The sequence below is a fragment of the Castor canadensis genome, chromosome 14, assembly GCF_047511655.1.
Source record: "Castor canadensis chromosome 14, mCasCan1.hap1v2, whole genome shotgun sequence".
Classification (NCBI taxonomy): domain Eukaryota; kingdom Metazoa; phylum Chordata; class Mammalia; order Rodentia; family Castoridae; genus Castor; species Castor canadensis.
In genome coordinates this window covers 55573208-55599415 of record NC_133399.1, presented here as the reverse complement: position 1 = coordinate 55599415, position 26208 = coordinate 55573208, and the positions used below count along the sequence as shown (strand labels likewise).

The 26208-nt window shown below is 42.8% G+C and overlaps 1 protein-coding gene across 5 annotated transcripts; it reads left to right on the top strand.

Moving 5' to 3' along the window:
- The first annotated feature begins 1047 nt into the window (after positions 1 to 1047).
- On the top strand, positions 1048 to 21107 carry Gins4 (GINS complex subunit 4). 5 transcript variants are annotated; one of them, XM_020180028.2, is made up of 8 exons: positions 7224 to 7381; positions 7740 to 7909; positions 13401 to 13487; positions 14109 to 14222; positions 16900 to 16997; positions 17157 to 17245; positions 20589 to 20679; positions 20765 to 21107. In XM_020180028.2, the coding sequence occupies exons 2-8, from the start codon at positions 7814 to 7816 to the stop codon at positions 20859 to 20861; spliced, it is 672 nt and encodes a 223-aa protein (XP_020035617.1). In that variant the 5' UTR covers positions 7224 to 7381; positions 7740 to 7813; the 3' UTR covers positions 20862 to 21107. The 5 variants fall into 5 exon arrangements, with proteins under 5 accessions (XP_073910710.1, XP_020035617.1, XP_020035616.1 ...); XM_020180027.2 differs by having other exon boundaries at positions 7736 to 7909; XM_074054609.1 differs by lacking the exons at positions 7224 to 7381; positions 7740 to 7909 and adding an exon at positions 1048 to 1235.
- The last annotated feature ends 5101 nt before the right edge of the window (positions 21108 to 26208 follow it).

The window sequence follows — 26208 nt, the reverse complement described above, 5'->3', positions numbered from 1 at the left end:
TTGGAGATGAGGCTCAAGCAGTAGAGCACCTGCTTTGCAAGCTCTTAAGCACTGAGTAAAACCACAGTCATGCAAACACACACACATACACGGAAAAACTTACACACCTTACACAACACTATTCAGGGATGCCCTCATTCAGTGTACCCGAATTGCAATTCTTTGTTTCCCAAATAAATGTTATTTCTTTTTGTAACCAAACACAGTAGACTTGATCCTTGGTGAGTGCAAAGCCAGTAAGCACAACCAAGAGATAAAAGAGTGAAGAAAGATTTATTACTTGTACAAGTAGAAGAGCCCTGTGAATAATTCCAAAAGCACTGTCTCCACAGGAGGCAAAGGTTTTTTGTTTTGTTTTAGGGAAAGTTAAGCATATTTATGTTATCCATAATAAGGAATCTGCATTATAATGAGCAAAGTTTATTCTAAGTCACCTAAAAGAATGATTCAGCATGACTCATCAGTTTTTGGCTGGTTCCTCTGAGTTTTCTCTGGAGGGCTTATCTGGTAAACATAAGTAAGTAACTTGAGATGGGCGTGGTGGTGCACACCTGTAATCCCAGCACTCAGGAGACTGACACAGGAAGATCTTGAGTGCCAGAATAGCCTGAACTACATAGCAAGACCCTGACTCAAAAAGAAAAAGAATTTTGTTAGCAGTCAATTAGTGAAGCAGCAGCTCCACCCCCACAAGTATAGGAGCATGCTAATAAAAGTTCCTTTCTGACAGCAACACTTTGACTTCTGAATCCATCTTTTTTTTCTTTCTTTCTTTCTTTTTGATAGTACTGGGGTTTGAACTCAGGCAGGGCCTTCCACTGGCTAGGCAGTCACTCTACCTGTGGAGACCATATTCTCAGTTTCAAAAGTGCAACCTTGGAGGGAGGGCGGGGCGCAGCTCTGGGAACACTGTTTTAGGAATGTAATCTTGAAGGTGTAACCATGGAAACTTAACCCTGGGCCATTAGGCGCCAGCTGGATGCCAAAGTGCACTTATGTAACAGTGTGTGTGTGGGTTCATAAGCACAGACTACTGTGTACCTGGCTTTGGGGGTTTTAGGAGACACGGTCAGGTTACTTCCTTCTGCTTCCCTCCTGGAGCCTGCTGGGTTGTTGCTTGGAATAAAGCCGCCTAGCTATACAAGCAATTGCCTCCTGTCCTTCAATTGCCTCCTGTCACGCATGAATTCTTTCTGATTTCCCCTGGACCAACTCCAGCCCTGTTGGCCAAAACGGTGAGCATGACACTACCACTTGAGCCATTCCACCAGCCTTTTTTTATCTTTTCTAAATTCACACCATAGCATTGATCTGTCACTTTCTTCAATTGTATAAAAGCCTACTTCCTATACTCTTCAACGTTACCTTTTTCCTTCTTTTTGCCATGTTTGTATCTTCATATTTAACCCGTCTGATTGAATTAATCCCCTCTGATTACTCATCTTGCTCTTTTCAATTGACAGAGCTTGCCTACAAATTCTGCTCTTCAGTTACATTTATCACCATCAAACTTCCTCCTCCTGCTTGCATACTTCTGTAATTCTCTGTTAGACGTCATCTTTTTATTCATTTATTCATATGTGCATACGTTGTTTGGGCCATTTCTGCCCCCTCCCTCCTACCCCCTCTCTCCACCCCCCACCCGCTCCGTCACTTCCAGGCAGAATCTGTTCTGCCCTTATCTGTAATTTTGTTGAAGAGAGAGTATAAACAATAATAAGAAAGACAAAGTGTTTTTGCTAGTTGAGATAAGGATGGCTATACAGGGAGATTCATAGCATTGCTTCCATGTACAGATGTGTTACCTTCTAAGTTGATTCATCTCTAACTCCTCTTTTCTAGTTCCTGATCCCCTTCTCATATTGACTTCTGTTGCTATGAAGTTTCTGTATTAGTTTCTCTGCAGTGGGGACATAAAATACTATCATGTTTTGTGTTTCTTACCTATCCCCATACTTCCCATGTGTGCTCTCCCCTTGCTGCATTTGGCCTCGATCTGAAGTACACATATGAGGGAGAACATACGATTTTTGGTCTTCTGAGCCTGGCTAACCCTGCTCAGAATGATGTTCTCCAGTTCCATCCATTTACTTTCAAATGATAAGATTTCATTCTTCTTCATGCCTGAGTAGAATTCCATTGTGTATAGATACCACATTTTTTTAACCCATTCGTCATAGTGGGGCATCTTGGCTGTTTCCATACTTGGCTATTGTGAATAGCACTGCAATAAACATGGGTGTGCAAGTGCCTCTGAAGTAACCTGAGTCACATTCTTTTGGGTATATCCCCAGGAGTGGGATTGCTGAATCTATGTTTAGATTGTTAAGAAGTCTCCACATTTTTTTCCAGAGTGGTTGCACTAGTTTGCATTCCCACTAGCAGTGTAGAAGGGTTTCTTTTTCCCCACATCCTCACCACACCTGTTATTAGTGGTATTTTTAATGATGGCTATTCTAACAGGGGTGAGGTGGAATCTTAGTGTGGTTTTGATTTGCATTTCCTTTATTTCTAGAGATGGTGAGCATTTTTTCATGTGTTTTTTTGGCCATTTGAATTTTTTCTTTTGAGAAAGTTCTGTTTAGTTCAGTTGCCCATTTCTTTATTGGTTCATTAGTTTTGGGAGAATTTAGTTTTTTGAGTTGCCTGTATATTCTGGTTATCATTCCTTTGTCTGATGTGTAGCTGGCAAATATTTTCTCCCACTCTGTGAGTGGTCTCTTCAGTTTAGAGACCATTTCTTTTGTTGTACAGAAACTTTTTAGTTTTATGAAGTCCCATTTGTCCATCCTTTCTCTGAGTTGCTGAGCTGCTGGGGTTCTATTGAGGAAGTCCTCGCCTATATCTATTACTTCCAGAGTGTTTCCTGCTCTTTCCTGTACCAACTTTAGAGTTTCAGGTCTGATATTAAGGTCCTTGATCCATTTTGAGTTGATACTAGTACAGGGTCATAAACATGGATCTAGTTTGTTTTTTCCAGATGGTTAACCACTTTTCCCAGCAACATTTGTTGAAGAGGCTGTCTTTTCTCCATCGTATATTTTTAGCACCTTTGTCAAAAATGAGGTGGGCATAGTTGTATGGATTCATATCTGGGTCCTCTATTCTGTTCCACTGGTCTTCGTGTGTTAGATGTCATTTTAATGGATGGGATTCCATCCTGTGGCTATGTGGTACAGTGAGTACACATCAAGCAAGTATCCCTGATTTCCTCCTTTCTTCATAGTGACATGTAATATCATTGTCAATTAGACACTGTCTACATATGTGTTAATAAGACATGCCTTTTCTCCCACCTTTCTGAACTTATAGTACCTCTGACCAATAGTTTCACCAAAACTCTGAGCTGTTTCTCTCACGTAGCGCTCTCTAGCTCTCTCTTTTATTTTTTTTTGCGGGGGGGAGGGGGGGTTGAGGGCAGGCAGTACTGATGCAGGCTAGTAACAGGGAAAAGTCATCATGGGACTTTCCTCAGTGTTTCTTGCTAATAAACTCCTTGCCTCAGCCCAATGCCATCCTTTGCAGCAGTTGTAAATTTCTTTTTTTTTTTGTTCCTGGAGTTTGAACTCAGGGCCTACACTTTGAGCCACTCCACCAGCCCTTTTTTGTGATAGGTATTTTTGAGATAGGGTCTTGCAAACTGTTTGCCCAGGCTGGCTTCAAGCTGTGACCCTCCTGATCTCTGCCTCTCCTGAGCAGCAAGGATTACAGGTGTGAGTTACCAGTGTCCAGCTATAAACTTCTATTCAGTTGTAAAATCTTAGCTGTTATAGAATCCTCTTCAATTCTCAATCCTTTGGGGAATTCTGCCCTTGACTACCTCTTGGGTAAAAGCCCTCTGCTTAAAACATGAATATTGATCACACCTCATAACATGTAAAATACCTGAGAGCTATCATAAGTGCAAGTGCAGAGTACCCTACATTGTATGACAAGACCTTGTCCACCAAGCCTGTCCATCACCCTAGCCCATCCCACAAAGACCGCCCAGATTTTTCCTGCCCTTTGCTCTTTCAATTTATAAAGGCCTTTTAATACAAAGATGGGCACTTCCAACTCATATAGCTGGGCCCACCGATTTTTCTTTTGCGGTCCTTCCCTCACTAAACTTTACTACCACTTTCACTACATTTTCATGGCCTGCCTGCATTTGTATCTTGTGGGATACAAGTACCTGAACTCTTCTGGACCAAGATCTCCTTAGACCACCCATCAGGTGACAGTACAGGTGTTTGAATTCAGTGCTTTGCACTTCCTGACCAGGCACTCTACTGCTTGAATCACACCTCTAGCCCTCTTTTTCTTTCTTTCTTTCTTCTAACATTTCTTTAAATACTTCTTTACAGAGTAGAAGTATTTCTCTGGAAAATCATTTTATCTGATGAATATTAGCTAGAATCAAAGATCTTAGAAGTGAAAAGGGTCCCCCACATTGTTTGATCTATCCCTTTGCCTTCAGGCAAACACTGAATTCTCTCTTAAGAATACAGAATGCACCCAAAGCCCAGAGAAGATCATGCCTCTATTAGATAAGGAAGCAGAGCTGGAGTCCAGATCCCCAGCAAAGGAGAAGTGATGACTGGGAATACAGTTAGTCCCAGAGAAAAGAAGTCTCTGAGTAGCTGATACTTGTGTGATGAAGTTATCTGTGCTTGAACTCAAATCTATAACACGGAATGTTAATAAAAATCATTGCCAAGGTTTGTGGTAATGAAATGATGCTCCAGTCACCTAATGATAAGTAACAAATCACTCCAAAACTTAGGGCCTAAAACATTTATTTTGTTCACAAATCTGCAATCTGGGCAGAGTTTGGCAGGGACAACTGTCCTGCTCCTACTCATGGTAGTTGGGACAGGTGAAAATCTGAAGACTCGTTCAGCTCAGACATCTGGGGCTGCTGGAGTTTCTCAGCTATGATCTCTTTCCACATGGCCTCTGCAGCATAGCAGCTGCAGTCAGACAGACTTCTTACACAGCAGCTGATGGCTCCCCAGGGACAGAGCTCAAGAGAAAAAGAGCACCAGGGGGAAGCTGCGTTGCCCTTTAATACTTGGTCCCAGAAGCTATGCAGCATCAACTTCTGCCAAATTCTCCTGGTCAAGGCAGTTGCAGTTGCAAAGATCTCCCTGATCTAAAACATGAAAACAGGACTGAGAGTGTGGCTCATGGTATAGACCTACCTTAGCACAGGCAAGGCTCTGGGTTCCATCCCCAGAGACTACAAGAGACCCAGAGACTACAAGAGGGGTGGGGAAGACAACATAGTTCCCACCCGTTGATGGAGAAATATTAATATCACATTACAAGAAGGTCATGTCACATGGCAGCTATCTTTGAAAATACATCTGTCCCAACCAAAACTTGCTGCAAAACAAAATCATTAAAACACAGCATTGACCTTTTTTTGTTTGTTTGTTTTTTTGGCAGCCCTGGAGTTTGAACTTAGGGCTTCACAGTTTCTAGGCAGGTGCTCTTACTGCTTGAGCCACTCCACCAGACAAAACACAGCATCGAAATGGACCTTTAAAAAGCCATCTAGCTGGGTGCCAGTGACTCACGCCTGTAATTCTACCTATTCAGAAGACAGAAATCAGGAGGATCCCGGTTCAAGGCAGCCTGGGCAAATAATTCACAAGACCCTTTCTCGAAAAAACATGTCACAAAAAAGGGCTGGTGGAGTGGCTCAAGGTTTATGCCCTGAGTTCACAAAACACATTCTGCAAAACACAGTTTAGCTATCCCTTTTGTTACAGGTTGGGCAGCTCTTGTCTCAGCATTGATCAGGATGGGGCCTCGTTACAAGAAGAGTCATTGCTGCTTAGCAGGTAGTCTTTGTCCCCTGTCTGGTCCTTCCCTGGTTCAAAGATGGCCACAAAGTGACTGCAGGAGAGAATGGCTCAGCACAATGACATAGATACAAAATGGAGGTTGGGATGCAATCCTACCTTCTATTAATTGGAGGACCCAAGTAGAGTAGGAGTCAGTGCTCCTCAGCAAAAGCAGCTTTTAAGTACCTGGTAAACTTTCTTTTGGAAATCCCCTTCAATTACCCAAGCTTCCACAACCCAATGTAAATATGCCCACTCTTGCACCTGCTGGGAGTCAAATCTAGGCCCTTGCACATGCTAGCCCTCACCCAACATATTCCATTGGAGTTCTATTTATTTGTTTGTTTATTTGATGTGACTGGGGTTTGAACTCAGGGCTTTACACTTGCAAAGCAGGCACTCTACACCTTAAGCCACTCCTCCATTCCATTTTGCTCTGCTTATTTTGAAGATGGGGGTCTCATGATCTGTTTGCCTGGGCTGACGTCCGACCACAATCCTTGAATCTCAGCCTCCCAAGTAGCTAGGATTACAGGCGTGAGCCACCAGCACCCAGCTCTATTGGAATTTTTATAACATGATCAGGCAGGCTATTAACCTGCCAACTAACCAATCTTTTTTCTAGTCAATCAATATGGCATAGCAAAGTTCTCAGAGTCTTTGGATGGATGGGAAAGCCAGACGTGACACTTTGCACAGAAAACTAAAGACACCAGAGAGAAAAGCATCAGCAGTTCAGAGAAGAATTATTGGCGTCACAGGCAGATAAAGCTGTATATAGGTGTGGATGTATACATATATTACGCTTGCTCTTTTCCTACATGGCAACATGCAGGTACTGCCTAAGGCAGTGATACCCAAACTTCGCCGGCATCAGACTCGCCTGGGGACCGGTCTGGGGAAACATCGCAGATTTTCAGATTCAGTAGGCCTGGTGGAGCCTGGGAATCTGCATTTCTCGGGGCTCCAGCCATTGAGCTTGCAAGAACAGGGAGCCTCGAGTTTTAGAACTAGTAATGACTATAGCTGAAGCCCTGGCAAAGCGAAGGAACTCGAAAGGCCACAAAAGTTGCAAGTGGAGCTGACACAGGAGACTAAGGGTACGTGGTTCTAACAGCAGATTTCTCTGTTGGACCCACTACCGGTCAGCCTGAACGCAGGCACGGCCTGGTTCTCCTTGGCCTGGTGGCGCGCGCCCCCTCCTGGCTATTCTCGGGTGGTGTCAGCCGGGACTGCGCATCCAAGCGCCAGCTTTTTGCTGCTGCTTTCAGGAAGTCACTGAGGAGATCTCGAGCCACGAAGCAAGTCCCCACCCTGCGGTGGGCGGGGTCAATGAGATGCCTGTCTCTTTTCCCCGTAGCCTGATTGGCTAGCGCCGCCCGTGCGCGGTGACGTATGCCAGGGCGGAAAGTTTGTGAGAGGAGCGCGGGAGCTGGACGGGTCGGGTAGGGTCCTGGCGGGCCTCGGACGGAGCGTTCCGCTGCCCCACCAGCTTCCCGGCCTGACCTCCTACGTCCCGGGTCCGCTAGTGAGCGAGCCAGCGCGTGGGAGTGAGTGTGCGCTCTGGGGGAGGAGAGGGGAAGGACCTGTGTGGGGGGCGCCGAGAAGGGAGGGGAGGAGAGGGCGGAACGTGCGCTGTGTCCCTGCCCCACCGTCCCCCTTCGGAGCTACGCTTAGTGTACTGTCGCTGCACCTCGTGGCCGCCGGGTCACCCAGCTCGTCGTGTCCCCGTGCTCAGCGCGCCGGGCTCTGGACAGGTGCGCGGTACAGAGGCCGCTGCTGGAAAAGGAGGAACTGCCCGCCAGCGTCACAGGCGCTGCGTCCAGGGTGCCCACGGTTATCAGGGGACCGGAGCCGGGAAGGAAGCGGCACGCTGACCAGTTAATTACCCGCCACGTCTCCAGCCAGGCACCTACTGCTCTTCAAGTAAACGGGAAACACCTGCAGGGTGTTGCTTCTCGCATCGTCTGGTTCCGGAGACCATGGCAGAGGAAGTGGACCTCGCGGGCCTGGACTCCGATGGGGGCAGTGAGGAGGTGGTCCTGACGCCCGCGGAGCTCATCGAGAGGCTGGAGCAGGTAGACATCCGGGGCTGCAGAATGGGGAGATGGAATCCAAGACTGGGTCCCATCGTCTACACAGAGATAGAAGTGGGAGGACACCCTCTTAGAAACGTCATAATAAACCAAGTCTTCACACGTTGGGCTAGCAAAGGACAGCTTTGGGCATAATTAGTGGAATATGTCACAGAGCAAGGATGTGGAATTTGCAGATACCGTCCAGGTGTTTCTGCAGACTTGTGAAGTCCTTGACTTACCTGCTGACTCCCAGGAGAATGCCTGAGTTAGCAAGAATGTGTGGAAGTACCTTCTTCAAGGAAAACTAGTCATATTCTTTATTTTCCTGAGTCAGTTCTTTATGTTTCCACTGCCTGTCTAAAATAATTTCTGAGATATTTATCCTCTTAGTCATAATGTCAGTGATTTATTGAGTATTTCCCATGTTCCAGTAACTGTGTTAAATTCCTAAAACAAACAAAAAAAGGGTCTCATTATATATATTTCAGTAGACCTCAAACTAAAGCTCCTCCTGCCTCAGCTTCCCAAGTGCTGGAGTGACAAGCATGTGTCACCACACAGCCAGCTAGAATAAGCTGGCTTAATGATCTTGGCATAAAGCTCATTGAGGAGTTCAGAATATCTAGATTAAAATAGATAACTAAATAGCTCTATATTAGCCAAGCCTGGTGGTACTACTCCTGTAATTCCAACTCTTGGGAGGCTGAGACAGGAAGATCAAAAGTTCAAGGGCAGCCTGGGCTACATAGTGAGACCCTGTCTCCAAAAATGTCCCTCCCTGCCCTTAGTCTGTTGTGTGACCTCAAGCAGGTTGTGTAGCTCGTCTTAAGCCTCCTGGACTGTAAAATGGAGATAATAGTGGCTTCTTCACAGGGTGTATGTAAGGTGTTTACATGTTTCTGACACATGATAATCACCAAATGTGTAAAAATATCTATTTTACAGATGCAATAACTGAAGTTTAAAGATGTTTTTACCCAAGATCACACATAGGAGCATGAACTCTGGTCTCTCTGACTCCAAAACACATTTGAACCCAGGACCTTGCACATGCTAAGCACACACTCTGTCACTGAGATACACTCCAGCTCCAACATGCTCTTAATTCACTCTTCCTTACTTTTGCCCTCCCTTTAACTGCCCTTTCCAGAACTCTCATGTTTTCTCCTTTCATGTTCTTGCTGTATGTGCTATCATGAGTGACAAAACTGAAGGAAAGTTTTTTTGGTTTTCATAGTATTGGGGATGGAAGCCAGGGCCTCAAGCATGCTAAGCAAGCATTCTTATCACTTGAGTCATGTTCCCAGTCCTGATTATTTTTTATTTTTGAGCAACATCTTACTGTGTAACTGAGGTCTGGCTTAAAACCACTACATAACGCACTGACCTTGAGCTCACAGTCCTCCTGCCTCGGCCTCCTGAGCTTAACAGGAATTCTTAATCTGTTTTTATGTAACAGATCTAGAAGAAGCTAGTTAAGGAAAGGAAAAAAAAAAGCAACCCTCTGGTCCTTGTTACCAAAGAAATACACAAATATGTACCCATGCAGAATTCTGCATATTTCTGGGGCTGGGGGTGGGGGGAGTGGGGAGGAATTCATTTTCCAGAAGTAGAAACCAAGGTAGCCAGTAAGCATATGAAAAAGATGTTCACCCTTTTAGTAATCAGAAACATGAAAATTAAAATCACAATAAGGTATCATTTCATACCAGTCAGATTGGCAAAAATTAAAAAGATGTGTCAATTTGAAGTGGCAGAATGTAGAATAATTTGCAATTTAGTACTTCAGTGAGGGTGCAAACTGGTACAGTTATTTTGGAAAATAATTTGTTATTGTCTAGCAAAGTTGAAGATATACCTGTCTTGAGAACCAGTAATATTTCCCTGGTACTACTTAAAATTCCCTGTGTACTCCAGGATGTATGCACAGTATGTTCATAGCATTCCTTGAAATGGTTAAAAATGAAAATAACTCAGATATCGATCAACAACAAAAATGGATAAGAAATTGCAACTCGTGGCTGGGCACTGTGCCTCACATCTGTAATGTCAGCTATTCAGGAGGCAGCGATCAGGAGGATCAAGGGTGGAGACCAGCCCAGACAAAAAGTTAATGAGACCCCATCCCAACCAATAAAGTTGGGCATAGTGGTATATATCTGTCACCCCAGACACATGGGAAGCATAAATAGGAGGATTGAAGTCCAGCCTTGTCCTAGCAAAAGTGTGAGGCCCTATTGGAAAAAATAACTAAAGCAGAAAAGGGCTGGGGCATGCCTCAAGTGGTAGAGTGAGGCCCTGAATTCAAAACCCAGTACCAAAAAAACCCCAGTTTATATACACAGCGGGGGAAAAAAGAGAGTGCTTGCCAGGCATGCACAGCTGTGGGTTTGGTCTTGAGCACTGCCAAAATGAGATAAAGGGGGAGGGGTAGAATACAAGTTGCAGAAGAAACCATTTACATAAAGTTCACAAGCTTGTGAAACTTCAACATAGGGAGTTTTGTTACTGTTTGGTTTGGGTTTTTGCAGTTCTGTTGACTGAGCCCAGAGCTTGGCACAGGCTAAGCAAGCACTCTGCCCATCACTGAGCTACACCCTCAGCCAGCATAAGGATTTTCGGAGCGGGACACAATTCAGCCCAACAGTAATGAACAGGCTGTCACTAAAAATTCTGACCAGGGCTGGCGGAGTGGTGCAAGTGTTAGAGTGTCTGCCTACCACTCAGCGAGGCCCTGAGTTCAAACACCAGTACCACCAAAAAAAAAAAAAAAAAAAATCCAATCAGGAAGGGAGCATAGCTGGGTGGTACAGCACTTCCTAGCATGCACAAAGCCCTAGGTTTGATCCCCAGCATCACAAAAAAAAAAAAAGGAAGGATGGTTTTGATAAGAAACCAGATGGAGCCATTTCAAGCATTGAACCTGATTTTTTTTTTTTTGGAAGTTGGGGGTGTTTGAACTCCAGGCATTGTGCTTGTTAGGCAGGTGTTCTACCACTTGAGTTGTACCCCCAGGCCCTTTTTCCTTTAGTTATATATCTGGGGCCGACCTGAACCTTTATCCTCCTATTTATGCTTTCTGAATAGCTGGAATTACAGAGGTGAACCACCTTACTTTGCTTCTTGGTTGAAATAGGGTCTCACAAACTTTTTGCCTGGATGGCCTCCAAATTCAATCCTCCCAATAACCACTTCCTGAGTAGCTAGGATTACAGCTTTGAACCACTACACATAGCCTGATTTTTTTTTTTGAGACCATTATTTAAACACAGGTTTCCTACAAATTTTGAAAATATTTTAAAGTTTTATACTCAGAGAAAAATTTCCCTAATGTTTTAGATTTTAATACCACATTTTTATAATGTGAAAGATTTCCCCAAATCAACTTTTATCCCAGTGTGCCTTCCAAGCTTTATCATTTTCTTTGAGTGTCATCATTAAAAAGTTGGGAAGCACATGTAGAAATATAAACAGCTATAGTGAAACAAGAAAACCAAACACTAGATTCAGACTGCTGATTACCTCTGAGGAGGCAGGACACACAGGACTTTTCAAATAACACACAGATGTTTATATCCATCTACTGACAAGGAAACTGCTTTTGATAAGTCCTCCAGAAAATCTGATCTTATTCTTGCACAGGCTGTCTTTCTGATTAATTTATATAGTTGCAGGGCTGGGTGACGCAGTTCAGCAGTAGAACACTTGCTCACACGGGCAAGGCTCAGTCCCCAGGATAACTTCATCATGGTTAACAGAAGTTCAAGAATTTGAAAGGTGTGTGTGTGTGTGTGTCTGTGTGTCTGTGTCTGTCTGGGGTTTGAACTACTGCTTGAGCCATACATCCAGTCCATTTTGCTTTGGTTATTTTGGAGATGGAGTCTCGAGAACCACTTGCCTAAGCTGGCCTCTCAATCTCGCCATCCCAAGTAGCTAGGATTTTAGACGTGAAAGAGTTTTTATGACTGTAAGAGTACCCAGTATTTAATGTGTCATGATGGTAATAACTGGGGAGCAGAAACTAAAGCATATTGGAAAACATAGGTTGAATCTGATTGGCATGTAATTCTGAACTAAGCTAAAACCTAATGTCCTGTAATTGGGAGATAAGAATAGCTTCCTGAGTCACTTCATGATATGCCATTTTTCTGAGCCTTAGTAATCTACACAGTATGCCAAGCAGCTGGGCCTGAGTCATAAATAAGATGTTTCATCTCATTATCTGAAACCTTAACCTACTCTGTTCTTGATCCTTTATACTTTGAGGCCAGTCTGTGTGTTTTCATCAGTAATGGTTTCTGTTTCCTCTCAGTTATTGCAGTAATGAGAGAAAAGTATTTGCAGAGTGCTTGAGCTTTAGGTATGAGGAGATGTGTAGATTCACAGTGTTTATCTCTCACAACAGAAACAGTGATGTTGCCCTGGCGGGAAGTAGCTGGTGAGGAAATAGAAATGTGTTCTCTGGTACTGCAACCTGGTGACAGGTACAGCTAGAACACCAGGTGGCATTACTCAGCAAAAGTAACACAGCTGATGTAAACAGTGGTTTTTAAAAATTTGATCAAATAAAAGGTTGTGAACACAGCCCCCTCTCTAAAAGAAGAGATAGAAAAGCCATCATGAAACATCTTTGTCTTCAGAGCCATCTGATTTTCACGGGCTATGGGCTCACTCAGCTAGTTGTTTTGCCACATTGAGAGGTGCACTTTTCTCATGTTCTTTATTTTTTTCTGTATTTTTAAATTCATTCATATTTGTACAGATTTATGGGTTAGAGTATGATAATTCTATACATATTTACTGGGTATAATGACCAAATCAGGGTAATTAGCATTTTTGTCCCTCACACATGTATCATTTCTATGAGGTGGGTTATTTTGAAATATATAAAATAGTTTTAGACTACAATTACCCTCTTCCCACCTACCATGCTATAGATGTTAATCTCTTCTTCCAAATGTATTTTTGTACCCATTATCTAACCTCACAGCCCTCCTCCCAGGAATGGTTAAATCTTCATGGATTTTAGGTCAACTATACTACTCTATCAAGTAATTTTTTTGTCTTTTTCTTTTAAATGTTCTTTATTATCATTACTGTTGTACTGGGAGTACATTATGGCATTTACAAAAGTTCTACAATACATCATAGTTGAATTCACTCCCTCCATCAGTCTCCTTTATCCCTCCTTCCCCATTTCCTGAAATAGTTCAACAGGTCTCATTTTTTCATTTACATACATGTGTACCCAGTATTTACACCATATTTACCCTCCTACACCCTTTTCTTAAACCCCCCCCCCCCCACACACACACACTCTGGTACCAACCCCCAGACGGGATCTGTTTTACCTTCCTATTCTCCGTTTTTGAAAAAAGGCATTTTTTGTTTGTTTATGATGGTTATATGGGGAATTTCCTTATGACATTTCCATGTATATATGTATTATAACCCAAATGGGTACATTCCCTCTTCTCATGTTTTTCTTTAGGCATGGATGAATGAAAAGTTTGCTCCTGAGCTGCTGGAAAGCAAGTCTGAAATTGTAGAATGTGTCATGGAACAGCTAGATCACATGGTAAGCATTGCTTATCTCTAGTTACTAAGGAAGAGAACGTTAAAAGTGTTTAGTCAGCGTAGCGAGGGTATAGCCTGATAGCAAATCTGTTCATTTGGTTCAGCCTGGTACTTTTTAAAAACTACATTGAATTATATTAAATTATATATTCAAAACTATATTGAATTATATATTATATGTTATTGAAGTTATCTACGTTATAAAACACGAGGGTTCTTATAAATACCTAGATGCCAGCTTCCCATGAAAAGTCTAAAGACCTTTACTGGCCCCACATTTCCACATAAGAAAAGTTGACTAGTGCAGGTGAAAGGCCACCCCCTTTCAATGTGCTGTCCTGCTCCCCATAATTCCAACTACCCACCTTTCTCATGTTCCTTACCTGGACTTAAGTCATTACCAACTTCAAAGTAGACTTAATATGTGTTTTATAGTTTCTCAACTGCCTTTTCTAACACCGCTTTTTAGAGCCCTTACACGTGCCCTCTGTGTGCTGCATTATCTCCTTTCCAGCTGGATTGGAGTCTGGGCCTTTGGGACTGGCCATAATGAGATTCTGTTCAGATGATCATTTTCAAAGGAAATCGGTGTTGTTTGAACTTTAGTTTTTCTTTTTCATAGGAAGAAAATCTCAGAAGAGCCAAAAAGGAGGATCTGAAGGTCAGTATCCATCGAATGGAGATGGAGAGGATCCGCTACACCCTTAGCAGCTACTTGCGATGTCGGCTCATGAAGGTTGGACACAGACATACCTGCAGACATACAGACAGTGAATTTTGTAATGTTGCAGAATGTCCCAGGGAGAAGTGGGGACAGGGTCTGAAGATGGTGCTAAGAGCCCAGCATCAGTTTCACCAAAGAGTAAGGAGGTCAAGAGATTACTCTGGGAAGCATAGCAGAAACGCAAGTCATACAACCTAATTTTTAGCCTGTTGATCCTTGGTGTGTAGTGGCACTGCTGAGGGTAGGGTTGTTTACATTACAAGGGAATATTCACTAGGGAAAACTATTTTTAAAATTATTTTGCATCTGTCAAATTGGCCATGAGGTCTTGATATTCTACTATACCTCTGTGGCCATCAAACTTATAAAAATGAAATGGTAAAACACTTAATTTGTATGTTACCTGTTTTAATTCTTGAAAATTCTTGCTTTTCTGAAAATTTATTTCTTCTGTTCCTATTTGTCTCCTTAGTTATTACAAAGCAAACACATCTCTCTTATACCTATGAGTAGTTCAATCTATTTACTCTCCTGATCTCGTCTCTGAAAAGGTCCTAGTTTGTCAGTATCCTTCTTAAATATATATACTACCTGGAACAAAATGCAGTCTCTCAATTGTCACTCGACCACTTCTGTTACTCTGGATATTAAACTGTTAACATCACCACCCAGGATCACACTAGCAGATTTGATGGATAGATATGTCCCACTGCCTTTCAACACTCACCTTTAACCCTTTGTGAAGTGTTTAGGGTGTAATTACTCCATCTAGGCACCATTCTATCTTTGTATGACTTGGATTTTAACTCCTCGATGGGCTTTGATATTTATCTCTCTTAAATGTCATCTTATTAAAGTGGGCCATTTCTCTACTAGCTGAATCCCTTTCTTATCACCTAATACACTAAATATCTCCTAGAATTTTACATCTTCAGCAATTTTGATATGTATGCTATAAAACTATCTGACTCACTAATGGGATTTAGCCAATGACAAAAGAGTAGTTCACCATCTGTAGGTTGACAGCTACTGAACCAACCACCTAGGAGCCTCCCAATTTATTCCTCCACCTAGCCCCTGGTTTGCAGTTTGTTCATAATGGTATCACAAAGACAGAAACAGATACATAAGAAAAAGAAATGTAAAAGAAAAAAGATAGATGTGTATATCTATACTATAGTATGCCTCCCCACCCCCAGCTACCAGGCCACTTACCTTTTTTCCCCCTTTCAGGCAAGTAAATCCTCTGTGCTAACTAATCCTTCTCTTTGTTTTCACAACCCGTATTTTAAAATTGTCTAATATAGTTCCACTTGTCAACCTGAAGGCCACTAGCCTATATCTGAAGTTACACCACCTTCTTTCCAGTTTTGAAAATCAGAAAATTTACCTGTCTCCAATCTTCCCCCACCCCTTATGATTTTAGATTATAAAACTACACACACAGACGCATACATGTATGTCTTTTTGGTGGAAATGGGTCTGAACTCAGGGCTTCATGCTTGCTAAGCAGGTGCTCTACCACTTGAGCCACTCTGTCAGCTCTCGCCCTTTTTCTTGTATTTACTTTTCAGACAGGATCTCTCACTTTTTCCCTGAGCTAGGCTTGAACTGTGGTCCTTCTAGCTCAACTTCCCAAGTAGCTGGGATTACAGATTTGAGCCACAATACCAAACTTACATATGTTTTTATTACCCTAGTGATCAAATAGCAATTTACATATGGTGAGAGAAAGGGCTTCATACAAATGTTAATTTATCCAGAACATAATGGTTCTCTGCTCACCATTGTCATTTCCCCTTCTTTCAAAGAACATTTCCTTGGGGAGAAACAACAATGACACCTCCCTTTTATGGCTTTTAGCTTTTTGGTTTGGCTGGGAGGATTTGGTTTGTTTGTTTTTTTTTTAATCCTTAGCATCTTTTCTAAACTTCATTTCTAGTTTCATTCCCGTAATTAAATGTCATCATATTTGCTTTTGTTTTCTGTGTACAGCTTTCCAGCTTTTGTATGTATTTCAGCTTATATAGGACACCATGTACATACACAGAAGTGTTAAATGATGTCCCTTCTCTTCAATATCATTTACGGTTGTATTTTCAGATTTTCTTTAGTGAAAGCCTCCTGTCCCATTTGAATTGTCGTCCTTTTTTAGAGTCTTTATCCTTTCTCTAAATTCTAGGAAACCTGCCTTCTTGAAGTCAAGCACTACTTAAGCCATGCCCCTAGCCCTTTTTTGTGTTATTTTTGAGATAGGGTCCTGCTTTTTATGCCTAGGCAGGCCTCCTGTTTGTGCTTCCCTGAGTAGCTAGATGACAGGCACATGCCACCATGCACAGACATTGGTGGCATTGCTAACGTTAAATTGTTACCTTCCAGATCTCTCCCTCCCGAGTAGCTAGGATTACAGGCATGAGCCTCAAGGCCCAGCCCCAGAGCAGCATAGGATTTATAATTACAAAGAGTCTTAACCAGGAAGACTTGCCATTTGGTCAAGTTTTACTTTTTTTTTTTTTTTTTTACTTGTGCTGGGCAAAAAACTCAGGGCCTTACATGCTAGAGATATGCTATACCCCTGAGCTACATCTTAGCCCCTTGTCAGTTTTTAGTCTAACCTCACCCTCTCAGAAAGTATGTTCGATACTTGAATCCTGACAGGTGTTTTCATGATTTTTGTTTATCCTTACAGATAGAGAAGTTTTTCCCTCACATCCTAGAGAAGGAGAAAATGCGCCCTGAGGGGGAGCCTGCCAGCCTTTCTCCGGAGGAGTTTGCCTTTGCCAGAGAGTGAGTGAGTGGGAAGTGCAAGAAGCACACAAGTGCCTGTTGTTGGCTTGTGAGCAAGAGTTTGGTCGTCATGTCCACAAAACCCATCTCAGAGACTCATCCATGGTTGTTTGGTGACTCCTCAGAATGTGTGCCATGATTTGAACTTGTGTGTTTCAGGTATATGGCTCACACAGAGACCTATCTTAAAAATGTTGCCTTAAAGCATATGCCTCCTAACTTACAGAAGGTGGACCTCTTGAGGGCAGGTAAGTAGAACCTTCTCTTCCAGCCCAAGATCAAGATGCCAGAGTTTATATCCTAAATGTGCTCGGGTGCCTGAGAGTAGGATCTTGGTTCTCACTTTTTTCTTCACAAATATGAGGAAATGAGTATGTAGCTAAGCGGTAAAGAGAAGAGAGGAAGGGTCGAATCAAAAGCAAATGTGCTGTTCAGTATTACCTCGTGTTAGGGTTAGGCCGAGCCTCAAGGCTGCCACTGCAGATGTATATCCCTTCAGCAGCCTATCCTAGGTGTCCATTGTGCACTGGCTTCTCAAGCGTTATGGGTACGGAGGGCAGGCTGACATGGCCTCTGCTCACAGAGGTGGCAGTCGTTTCCTCACAGGTTCCAGAATGTGCAGGGACTGTCCAACTGAAAGAAAGATCTAGATAGGAGACTGGGGAACCACCCGGAGCCCTGCTGCCTCCAGCAAGGGCTCCTCAGTTCTGATACGGTAGCGAAGCAGGATTGAATGTGAGAGAAGAAAAGGAAAGTAGCTGGGGAAAGGGCAGCTTGGCCAAACCTCTGCCCTCTGCAGCTCCTGCAGTCTGCTGAGTTGAGGAAGGGACTTAGGAATACTTCACCTTGGATCAGCCCCTGGGCACCTCTGGCTCATAGTTGAAATCCCTATGCCTCAGTCTTTCACCTTGTCTGGCCAAACTAGATGAAACGGTTCTCCAGAAGACTGGAATCCACCTTAATCACAAATTGAGTCTGGTGTGCCAAGGCCACAGGCACAGCAGGGCTCTGGGAACTCCTCTCTGGCCTGGCCTGGCTTGGCTGGGCACTATGCTGAGAGCCCTGTAGCAGTGGAACAGTGTCTTAGATGAGCTGCTCACAGTCCTGGAGGCTGGAAAGTCCAAGATGAAGACTCCAGCAGATTTGGTGTCTGGTGAGAACCTGTCCCTCATGGTGTCCTCTGTATGTCCTCACAAGCAGAACAGAAGGAACAAGCAAACACCCTCAGGCCTCTGTCACTAATACCATTCTCCATGTGTCCTGATCTCTTCTTATGAGGACACCAGTCAGGTGGGATTAGAGCCCACCCTAATGGCCTCATTTCAGTATAATTACCTTCCTAAAAGTCATTTCTCCAAGTACAGTCTTACTCCAAAATACCAAGAGTTACCGCTTCCACATCAGAATTTTGAGGGGACACAATTTAGCCCTTAACACCTGGAGTAAGCCAGCCCCTTAATACCTGATTTGTAGAACTCTGAATTAGTGGTTCTGCTGAGCTTGCCTGAGGAAAATAAAAGATCCAGTCCAAGTTCAGGTCACTCCTTGGTCAGCCACTTTCCTCTGCACCTTAGCAGAACAGGAAAAGACCAAGGATTATATCCCCAGTCACTTCCCAGTGCCACCTCATCCAGTTGATCACATCAACCAAGTGACTAATGTTGACATGTTTGTGTGTTCCTGGAACTGGATCCAGGCTGCTGTCCCAGTGCTTCTACTTGATCCTCACATGTTTCTTATGTTGGATTATAAGCTGTGAGGTGGGTCTGGCCCGCCCTGGTGAAATTAGGATCTTCCTTAATTAGTCCAGGTGCCCACAATCTTGCTGAGGCCTATGGAACTTTGTAGATCACAGTGACGGGATAGGGGCAGGGGCAGGCATATTGAAACTCAAGCGGTTTCTGGAACCTGAAACTACCCAGTGGGACAAATTGACTGGTAAAGTTGGAGTGTCTTTGATAGTCCTAGTGCCCTGGAATAGCCAGGGGTCCCTCCTTAGACCTTTGGAGCTGTTCATCCTAAAGATGAAGCTAAGGTCAGTAGAAATCTGAGCCAGGCTCTTAAAATGAGGAGGTGCCAGTAGGTTCCTTGGGCCCTGCAGCTAATGGAGTCCTCTGGGTACAAATGGACTCCAGGAGAGGAGAGGCTGTCAAGGAGCAGCCAGTATGGGGCATGTACTGACTGGAAGTGTGCCATGTAGTAGGCGAAGGGCGGCAGCTGTTTCTTAGCCTATAATGGATCAGGGAGGGACCGCTTACAAGTTAAGATCATTTTCCCTAGTGTAACTTTCAGGACTGTCACCATGACAGCTTTCTGACACTCCTTTACAACTGTCTTCCTGAGCATATTTCTGCCTCAGGTCTAGTGTTATATCTTAGGCTCACTTTTCCTCTTTAAGTCCTATGCTTGTCTCGAAAGTGCACATCTGCTCTTTTTTCTCTCTATCATTGGGTGTATGTATGCTTCACCATATGCTTGGTTTCTATCTCATCTAGAAAGACCATGTGTTACACTTGCTTGTATCTTCCACAGTCTGCAGTAGTCCTCCGCTATCCATGGTTTTACTTTTGGAGGCTTATTACCCATGGCCAACCATGATCCAAAATTACTAAGTAGAAAAACCCTAGAAATAAGCAATTCATAAGGTATTTTTGTTTGGTTTGTTTTGCTGATACTAGGAGTTGAACTCAGGGCTTCGCACTTGCTAGGCAGATGCTCTACCATTTGAGCCAATTCTCTAGCCTTTTTGCTCTGGTTATTTTAGAGATAGAGTTTCGCTTTTTGCCCATACCGGCCTGGGCCACAATCCTCCTATTTTATGCTTTCTGCTATAGCTGGGATGACAGCCATGTGCCATCACACCCAGCTTTCTTCCTCTGAGATGGAGTCTCAGGAACTTTTTGTCCAAGTTGGCCTGGAACGGTGATCCTTCTAATCTCAGCCTCTCAAGGAGCTGGGATTCCAGGTGTGAGTCACTGGTACCCAGCTCAATTCATAAGTTTTAAATTGTGCACCATTCTGACTAGCATGATGAAATCTCACTTATCAGATCTCCTGTCTCTGTACTATGATACTTAAGTTCAAGTTATCCTTGTGCAGTAGCCTAACACTACCTCACAGTACGTAATCATTCACCTCACTTCATCTCTTGTGCTGTGTTCCACAGCATCACAAGGGTAAGACTGAGGACAGTACAGTAAGATATTTTGAGAGAAAGAAACCATATTCATATAACTTTATTGCAGTATATTAGTATAATAGTGCATAAATTACTTTTACTGTGCCTAATTGGTAAATGCAACTTTAGTATAGGCATACATGTAAAGGAAGAAACAAAGGGTTGGTACTGTTCACATTTTCAGGCATCCTTAGGGGTTTGGGGATGTGCCCCTGTTGGGTTAGGAGGGCGCAGTTCCCTGCACATTGAAGTACTCACTGTTTGTTGAGTGACTGGTTTCCGTAAAGAACCAAATCTCTCCCCATGTTGCCCTCTCAGGATGCATCAATAGTCCCTACCATTAACCCCAGCAACTTTTCCCATATTGACTTCTTAGCTGTCACTTTCTGATTACATTAGTATTTTTCTGGCAGTTCCCAAACCGGATCTGGATTCATATGTGTTTCTGAAAGTGAAAGAACGACAAGAAAACATACTAGTAGAACCAGAAGCAGATGAACAGAGGTAAGTGTTGTGTGTCTTTTTCACAGTTGGAAACATTCCTCCCAATAGAGAGCTGGCTAAGCTCTGAACATCTTTTTTTTTTCAGGGATTATGTAATTGACTTGGAGGTGGGCTCACAGCACTTGATCCGATATAAAACCATTGCACCTCTTGTTGCTTCTGGAGCAGTTCAGCTAATTTAAAAATAAACAACTATGAAGGCATGGGATCCCAGAAAACATTAGAAGCCCTGTATCACTGTGTGCCTAAGATCAGTCTGAAGTCTTGCCCCAGACGCAGACTTCTCTTGGCGATGCTGTTGGACCACTTGGACTTTGATAAAAGCTGAGGCAGGATTCCTACCCCTTCCTGCCTCCTCAGCCTCAGCAGGTGGGGCCGTTGTTCTGTTTATTGTGCGCACCAGGAAAATAAATAATTTGTATGCCTTTTCCCTTTGTGGTATTTTTTGAGCTCAAAATAAGAAACCAAAAGTACTTCTTAAAAAGGCTTTCCTGTCTGAGGTCAGGGGAATGTATTTAGCCCTGACCTGATGATAACAGGAGAGCTTATTTAACCTTCCTGCTCGGAAGGTGGTAAATAAAGAGAATAGTTATGGTCTACTTTTTTGGAACCTTGAATATATTAGACAGAAATTGGTTTTAACTTCTATAAAAACAGGAATTGGTTTTAATTTCTCTTGCTTAACTGGAAATCATAGCTAAACCAGTAAGTCCCTGAAATTTCAGGCTCATGGCAGAAGGAGCCTTTGGACAGTTCGTGTCTTGCCACCTAATATAGTAGGTTCTCCCTGCTGATACCAACCTGCAGCCTGGTCTCAGGCCATCTGGCTTTCCCTGGCACTAACAATCCTACAGTGTGATTCCAGCTGTAGCTTTTATCAGTTATGCTATTCCCTTGTCCAAGAAAATGGATGGAATGACCTGATGTAAAAAGGAATGCTGACACCCACAGGAAAGATGTATAGACAGGGAGTGAATTATCTCCTTGAAACTGATCAAAAGCAACCAGCATTCCGGTTGTTTCTTGCTTAATGAGATCTTAGAGGGGGTGCAAATATGTTTGAAGTACAGTTGTATGCATGTATGAAAATATAACGAAACCCATTATTCTGTAAAAACACGAAATCAAAGCCAGTGTTGTCAGGTATAGCAGGGCATGCTTGTAATTCCAGCACTCAGGAGATTGAGAAAGAGGACTGAAAGTTCAAGGCCAGCCTGAGCTATATAATGAGATCCTGTCTTAAAAAATTTTTCATATAATTTTTTTTCAGGGGGAGGGGTTGTTGAGACTGGGGTTTGAACTCAGTGCTTTGCACTTATAAAGCAGGTACTCTACTGCTTGAGCTACATCTCCAGTCCATTTTGCTTTGGTTATTTTGGAGATGGGGGTCTCACAAACTTTGCCCCAACTGGCCTTGAACCACAATCCTCCCGATCTCAGCTCCCACGGAACTAGGATTACAGGTGTGAGCCACCAGCACCTGGCTCAAATAAAAATTTTTAAAAACTAAAGAGAAGGGCGAGAGATGGTGGGGCACATCTATAATCTCAGCTTCTCAGGAGATGAAGATGAAGAGGATCGTAGTTGTGGGCAAAAAGTCAGTGAGACCTATCCCTACAAACAAGCTAGATATGGTGTTACACATCTGTAATTCTAGATACTCAGTAGGCATAAATAGGATCGCAGTCTGAGGCCACTCCAGGCAAAAGTGAGACCCTATCTGAAAAATAAAAGTAAAAAACTGAGGTGTGGTTCAAGTGATAGAGCATCTGGCTAGCAAGCATGAGGCCTTGAGTTCAAATCCCAATACCACCAAAAAAGGAAAAGAAAAGTCTATAGGTTTTCAGTTACATAGTATAGTTTGGGAGAGTAAGCAGTGGAATATTGCTGCATTGCCAAGACAAATCAGTCTGTGAAGACAAAGAAGGGTATCTATGAAGTAAAAGGATTTGCCATTCATCTGGAGCCTTATGTTTTCCAGAGTGGCTTTGCGGAATAGCCATTGATTGAACACATAGTATTGAGCATACAGGGTGGCAGGCACAGTTCAAGGCACTGGGGTTATAATCCCAAATAAAACAGTCATTGTCCCCACTCAGATAGCGTGATAAGTGCCTTGCAGAGAATTAGAACAGATGACTTATCAGAGTGACCAGATTGGTGGCCCAGGAGGATCTCACTGAAGACATTTAGACTGAGGTCTAAGTGACAAGCTGGGCATGCAGAGATTACAAGAAGGGAGTGCCGGGCAGAGAAGACAAGCTGTCTTCTCTACTTGCACAGAGGTCCTACAGCAGAAGCTACAGGCAGACCCCCATAGCCAGCATGGCTAGAATGCAATGAGCAAAATAGGAAGTGGTGCAGATTGCAGTCTGGGAGGCAGGATGGGCCCAGATCCCCTTTGGTCATCATAGAGTCCTGAGAAGTAACAAACAAAGCAGGTACTTAGTCTGAGATCAGAGCCTATGACTTATCAAGCTCTCTGTTATGAGCTAAGCAGCTAGGAGATGTGGGCTGTTGACTGGAACAGGTCATCAATCAATGTGCAGGCCCATCACTTGGAGATCTTGTTAAGATATAGAGAGGTCTGGGGGTGTAGCTCAGTGGTGAAGCTAAGATTCCTAGCACCCACTTTAAAAAAAAAAAAAAAGCAGCTGCTGGTCCATGGAGCACACAGCAGCAGGCATTATACCTTCATAGGCAGCTCTAGACCTGTGCATGCCAGGCTGCATGGAAGAGGTCTTGTTCTCTGCTAAAATCATAGTGAATTGTTCCATTTCCTAAGTCACTTCACCAGAAGATGGGTTGAGATAGGTCACCTGTAAATAAAGGGGAAGTTGAATTTCAAAACCAAGAAGAAAGGGAAATGACATGGCTTAGCTGACGTTAATTTTAACCTTTTTGTTTCGTGGTATTTTGCCTTATGGTTAAAAACTCACCACTGAAAGTATGAGAGACAATTTCATCAAATAATTGGGTAATCCCTTACCATAAGCTTGTCCTATGCAAGACAACTGTTCCTGGGAAGTTCTTGCAGGCCCATCTATGGGTTTTTCCCAGCACAGTAATCACGTATCTGCTGTGATCCTACAGTGAGACCCCAACTGTGTTTATGTCCAGCCCACAAATCTGTGTGACTTAGTGCCACCCTCAAGAGGCCTTAGGCTTCCTTCTATAGTAGGCAGTTAGAAGCTGCCTTTTCTAAAAAGCACTGACTCTCTAGTTGGGTTTACAGGTTAACTGAAATTATTATATAAAAGTTTGCCATTCCTGCCTCCATTATGTATCTGTCTCCTTTACTCTTGAGTCTGTCTGTCCTGTAATCATCTTGGGTTCCAGGAAGGACTGATGAATAACATCTTCATGACAAGGGACTGAAACTACCCCCAAGCAGAACTCACAAGACAGACCACCCCCCAAATGAGGACAATGATCTGTAATGAGCTGCACCCTGGAGCAAGAGTAATCATCTCCATGGAAACCAGATTGATCCCCTCAAGTGTTGACAGTAATAACTTCTCTAGAACCCCTGCAGAACCAAACCTGAGATAATTTGTGATCAACGAGGCTGCACTTTGCTGGGGACTATGTAATTATAAACACCTCTCTTCCACATCCCAGTTCTTCCTTTATTTAAACCGGACATCGTGGAACCCTTCTGTAACCCTCATGTCTATACACTAAAGACTGAAGATTGTCTCTTTCTGCAGCATGTCCCTGCCATGGCTAAATCTTTCTCTGTCCTTCACCACTACTTGTCTCTATTTGGTGCATTGGGTGAGTGGCCAGACCTGACATGTGGAAGCCCTGGAGTTGGGCCTCTGCCCTAGGACAGCAGTTACACTTATGTTTCCATAAAGCTTTCAGAGTGAATTTTGTATTATGTTATTGTTGCACAGGGGCACACTGTGACATTTACAAAACTGCTGACACTATGTCATGGTTGATTCACCCTCCATTCTCTTTTACCCCTCCCCACTCCTGGAATAGTTTCAACAGGTCTCATTTTTCCATTTTCAAACATGTATATAATATTTCCACTACATTCAGCCTCACCCTTTCCTTATGTCTTCCCCCACCACTGGTACCAACTCCCAACTCCCAGAAAGAAACTGTTTTACCTTCCTGTTCTGTTTTTGAAAAAAGGTATTTTTGTTGGTTTAGATAGTTCTATAGGAGTTTCCTTGTGACATTTCCATGTATGTGTGTGTGTGTATGTATTATATATACATATATATGTATTATAACTTGAATTGGTTCATGCCCTCTGTTTTTCTCCTTTCTACCTTAGTCCCCTTCTTATGGTGATTTCAACAGGTTTAAAAAATTCTATATTCATTCTTACATAAAAGTATATCATCCACATTCACCTTAACTTCCTTCTTTTACCCTGCCTCTCCCCTTAGTGACCTCTCTTTAGCATAACCTGTTTTTCATAATATTGCTTACATTTGTATTGTGTCTGTCTCCCACATATGACAGAAAACATGCAGCTTATTCTTTTTATACCTGGCTTACTTCACTTAACATGATGTCCTCCAGTTCCACCCATTTACCTTCAGACCCCATGGTTTCATTCTTCCTTATGGTTGTGTTCTTGATGAGTGAGGTGGAATTTTAAAGTGGTTTTGATTTGCATTTCCTTTATGGTCAGCGATGTTGAGCATTTCTTTATGTGTTTTTAGCCACTTGAACTTCTTCCTTTGAAAAGGCTCATTTGCCCATTTCTTTGTTGGATCATTGATTCTTTGGGAGTTCAGTTTTTGAACTCCCTGGATATTCAGAGTGAATTTTTAAGAAACACATTACATATCATTTCTTCATGTAATGGTCTCCAAGTAATTTATCTTGGGAAGCTAAACATTCCAAATATGTGAAATTCAAGAATTAACTTTTTAAATGTAACTTTTTAACTAACTGTGGAAGTACTCACTATATTATCAAAAACACTTCATTTTTAAATCTTTTTTTGGTCTGGGGCTCAAACCCAGGGCCTCATGTTTCTAAGCAAGAGCTTTATCATTAAGCTACCAACCAAAACACTTAGTTTTTTAAAAAGCAGAATCAGTATTCTGTACTTACTTAACAGATACAGTTTCAAGTAACTTGGCTATTTCCAAAAAAAAAAAAGGATATCCTTACAAAACTATAGAGGAATATATTATAGACTCTGAAGGTAATAGCTAGTGTTCATCAAGTTTTTTCTGTGAATCAGGGGTACAGCATTATGCTCTAAGTAGATTAACTTGTGAATCTTCAGGATAACCCCCTGTAAGCAAAGATTTGCAAAAGAAATAACTGGGTCTCCTTTCATTGGAATACATGGGTGCTATATGGGGTGCACTCATGTATTTAAATAGGTTATCTTTCAACTCTAGAGGTAGAAGTTGATTTGTAGGAAATTTAAGGTAACATGAATATTTTCTATTTCATGCAAATGATTCCTTTTTTTATTATTTTATTATTCATATGTGCATACAAGGCTTGGGTCATTTCTCCCCCCTGCCCCCACCCCCTCCCTTACCACCC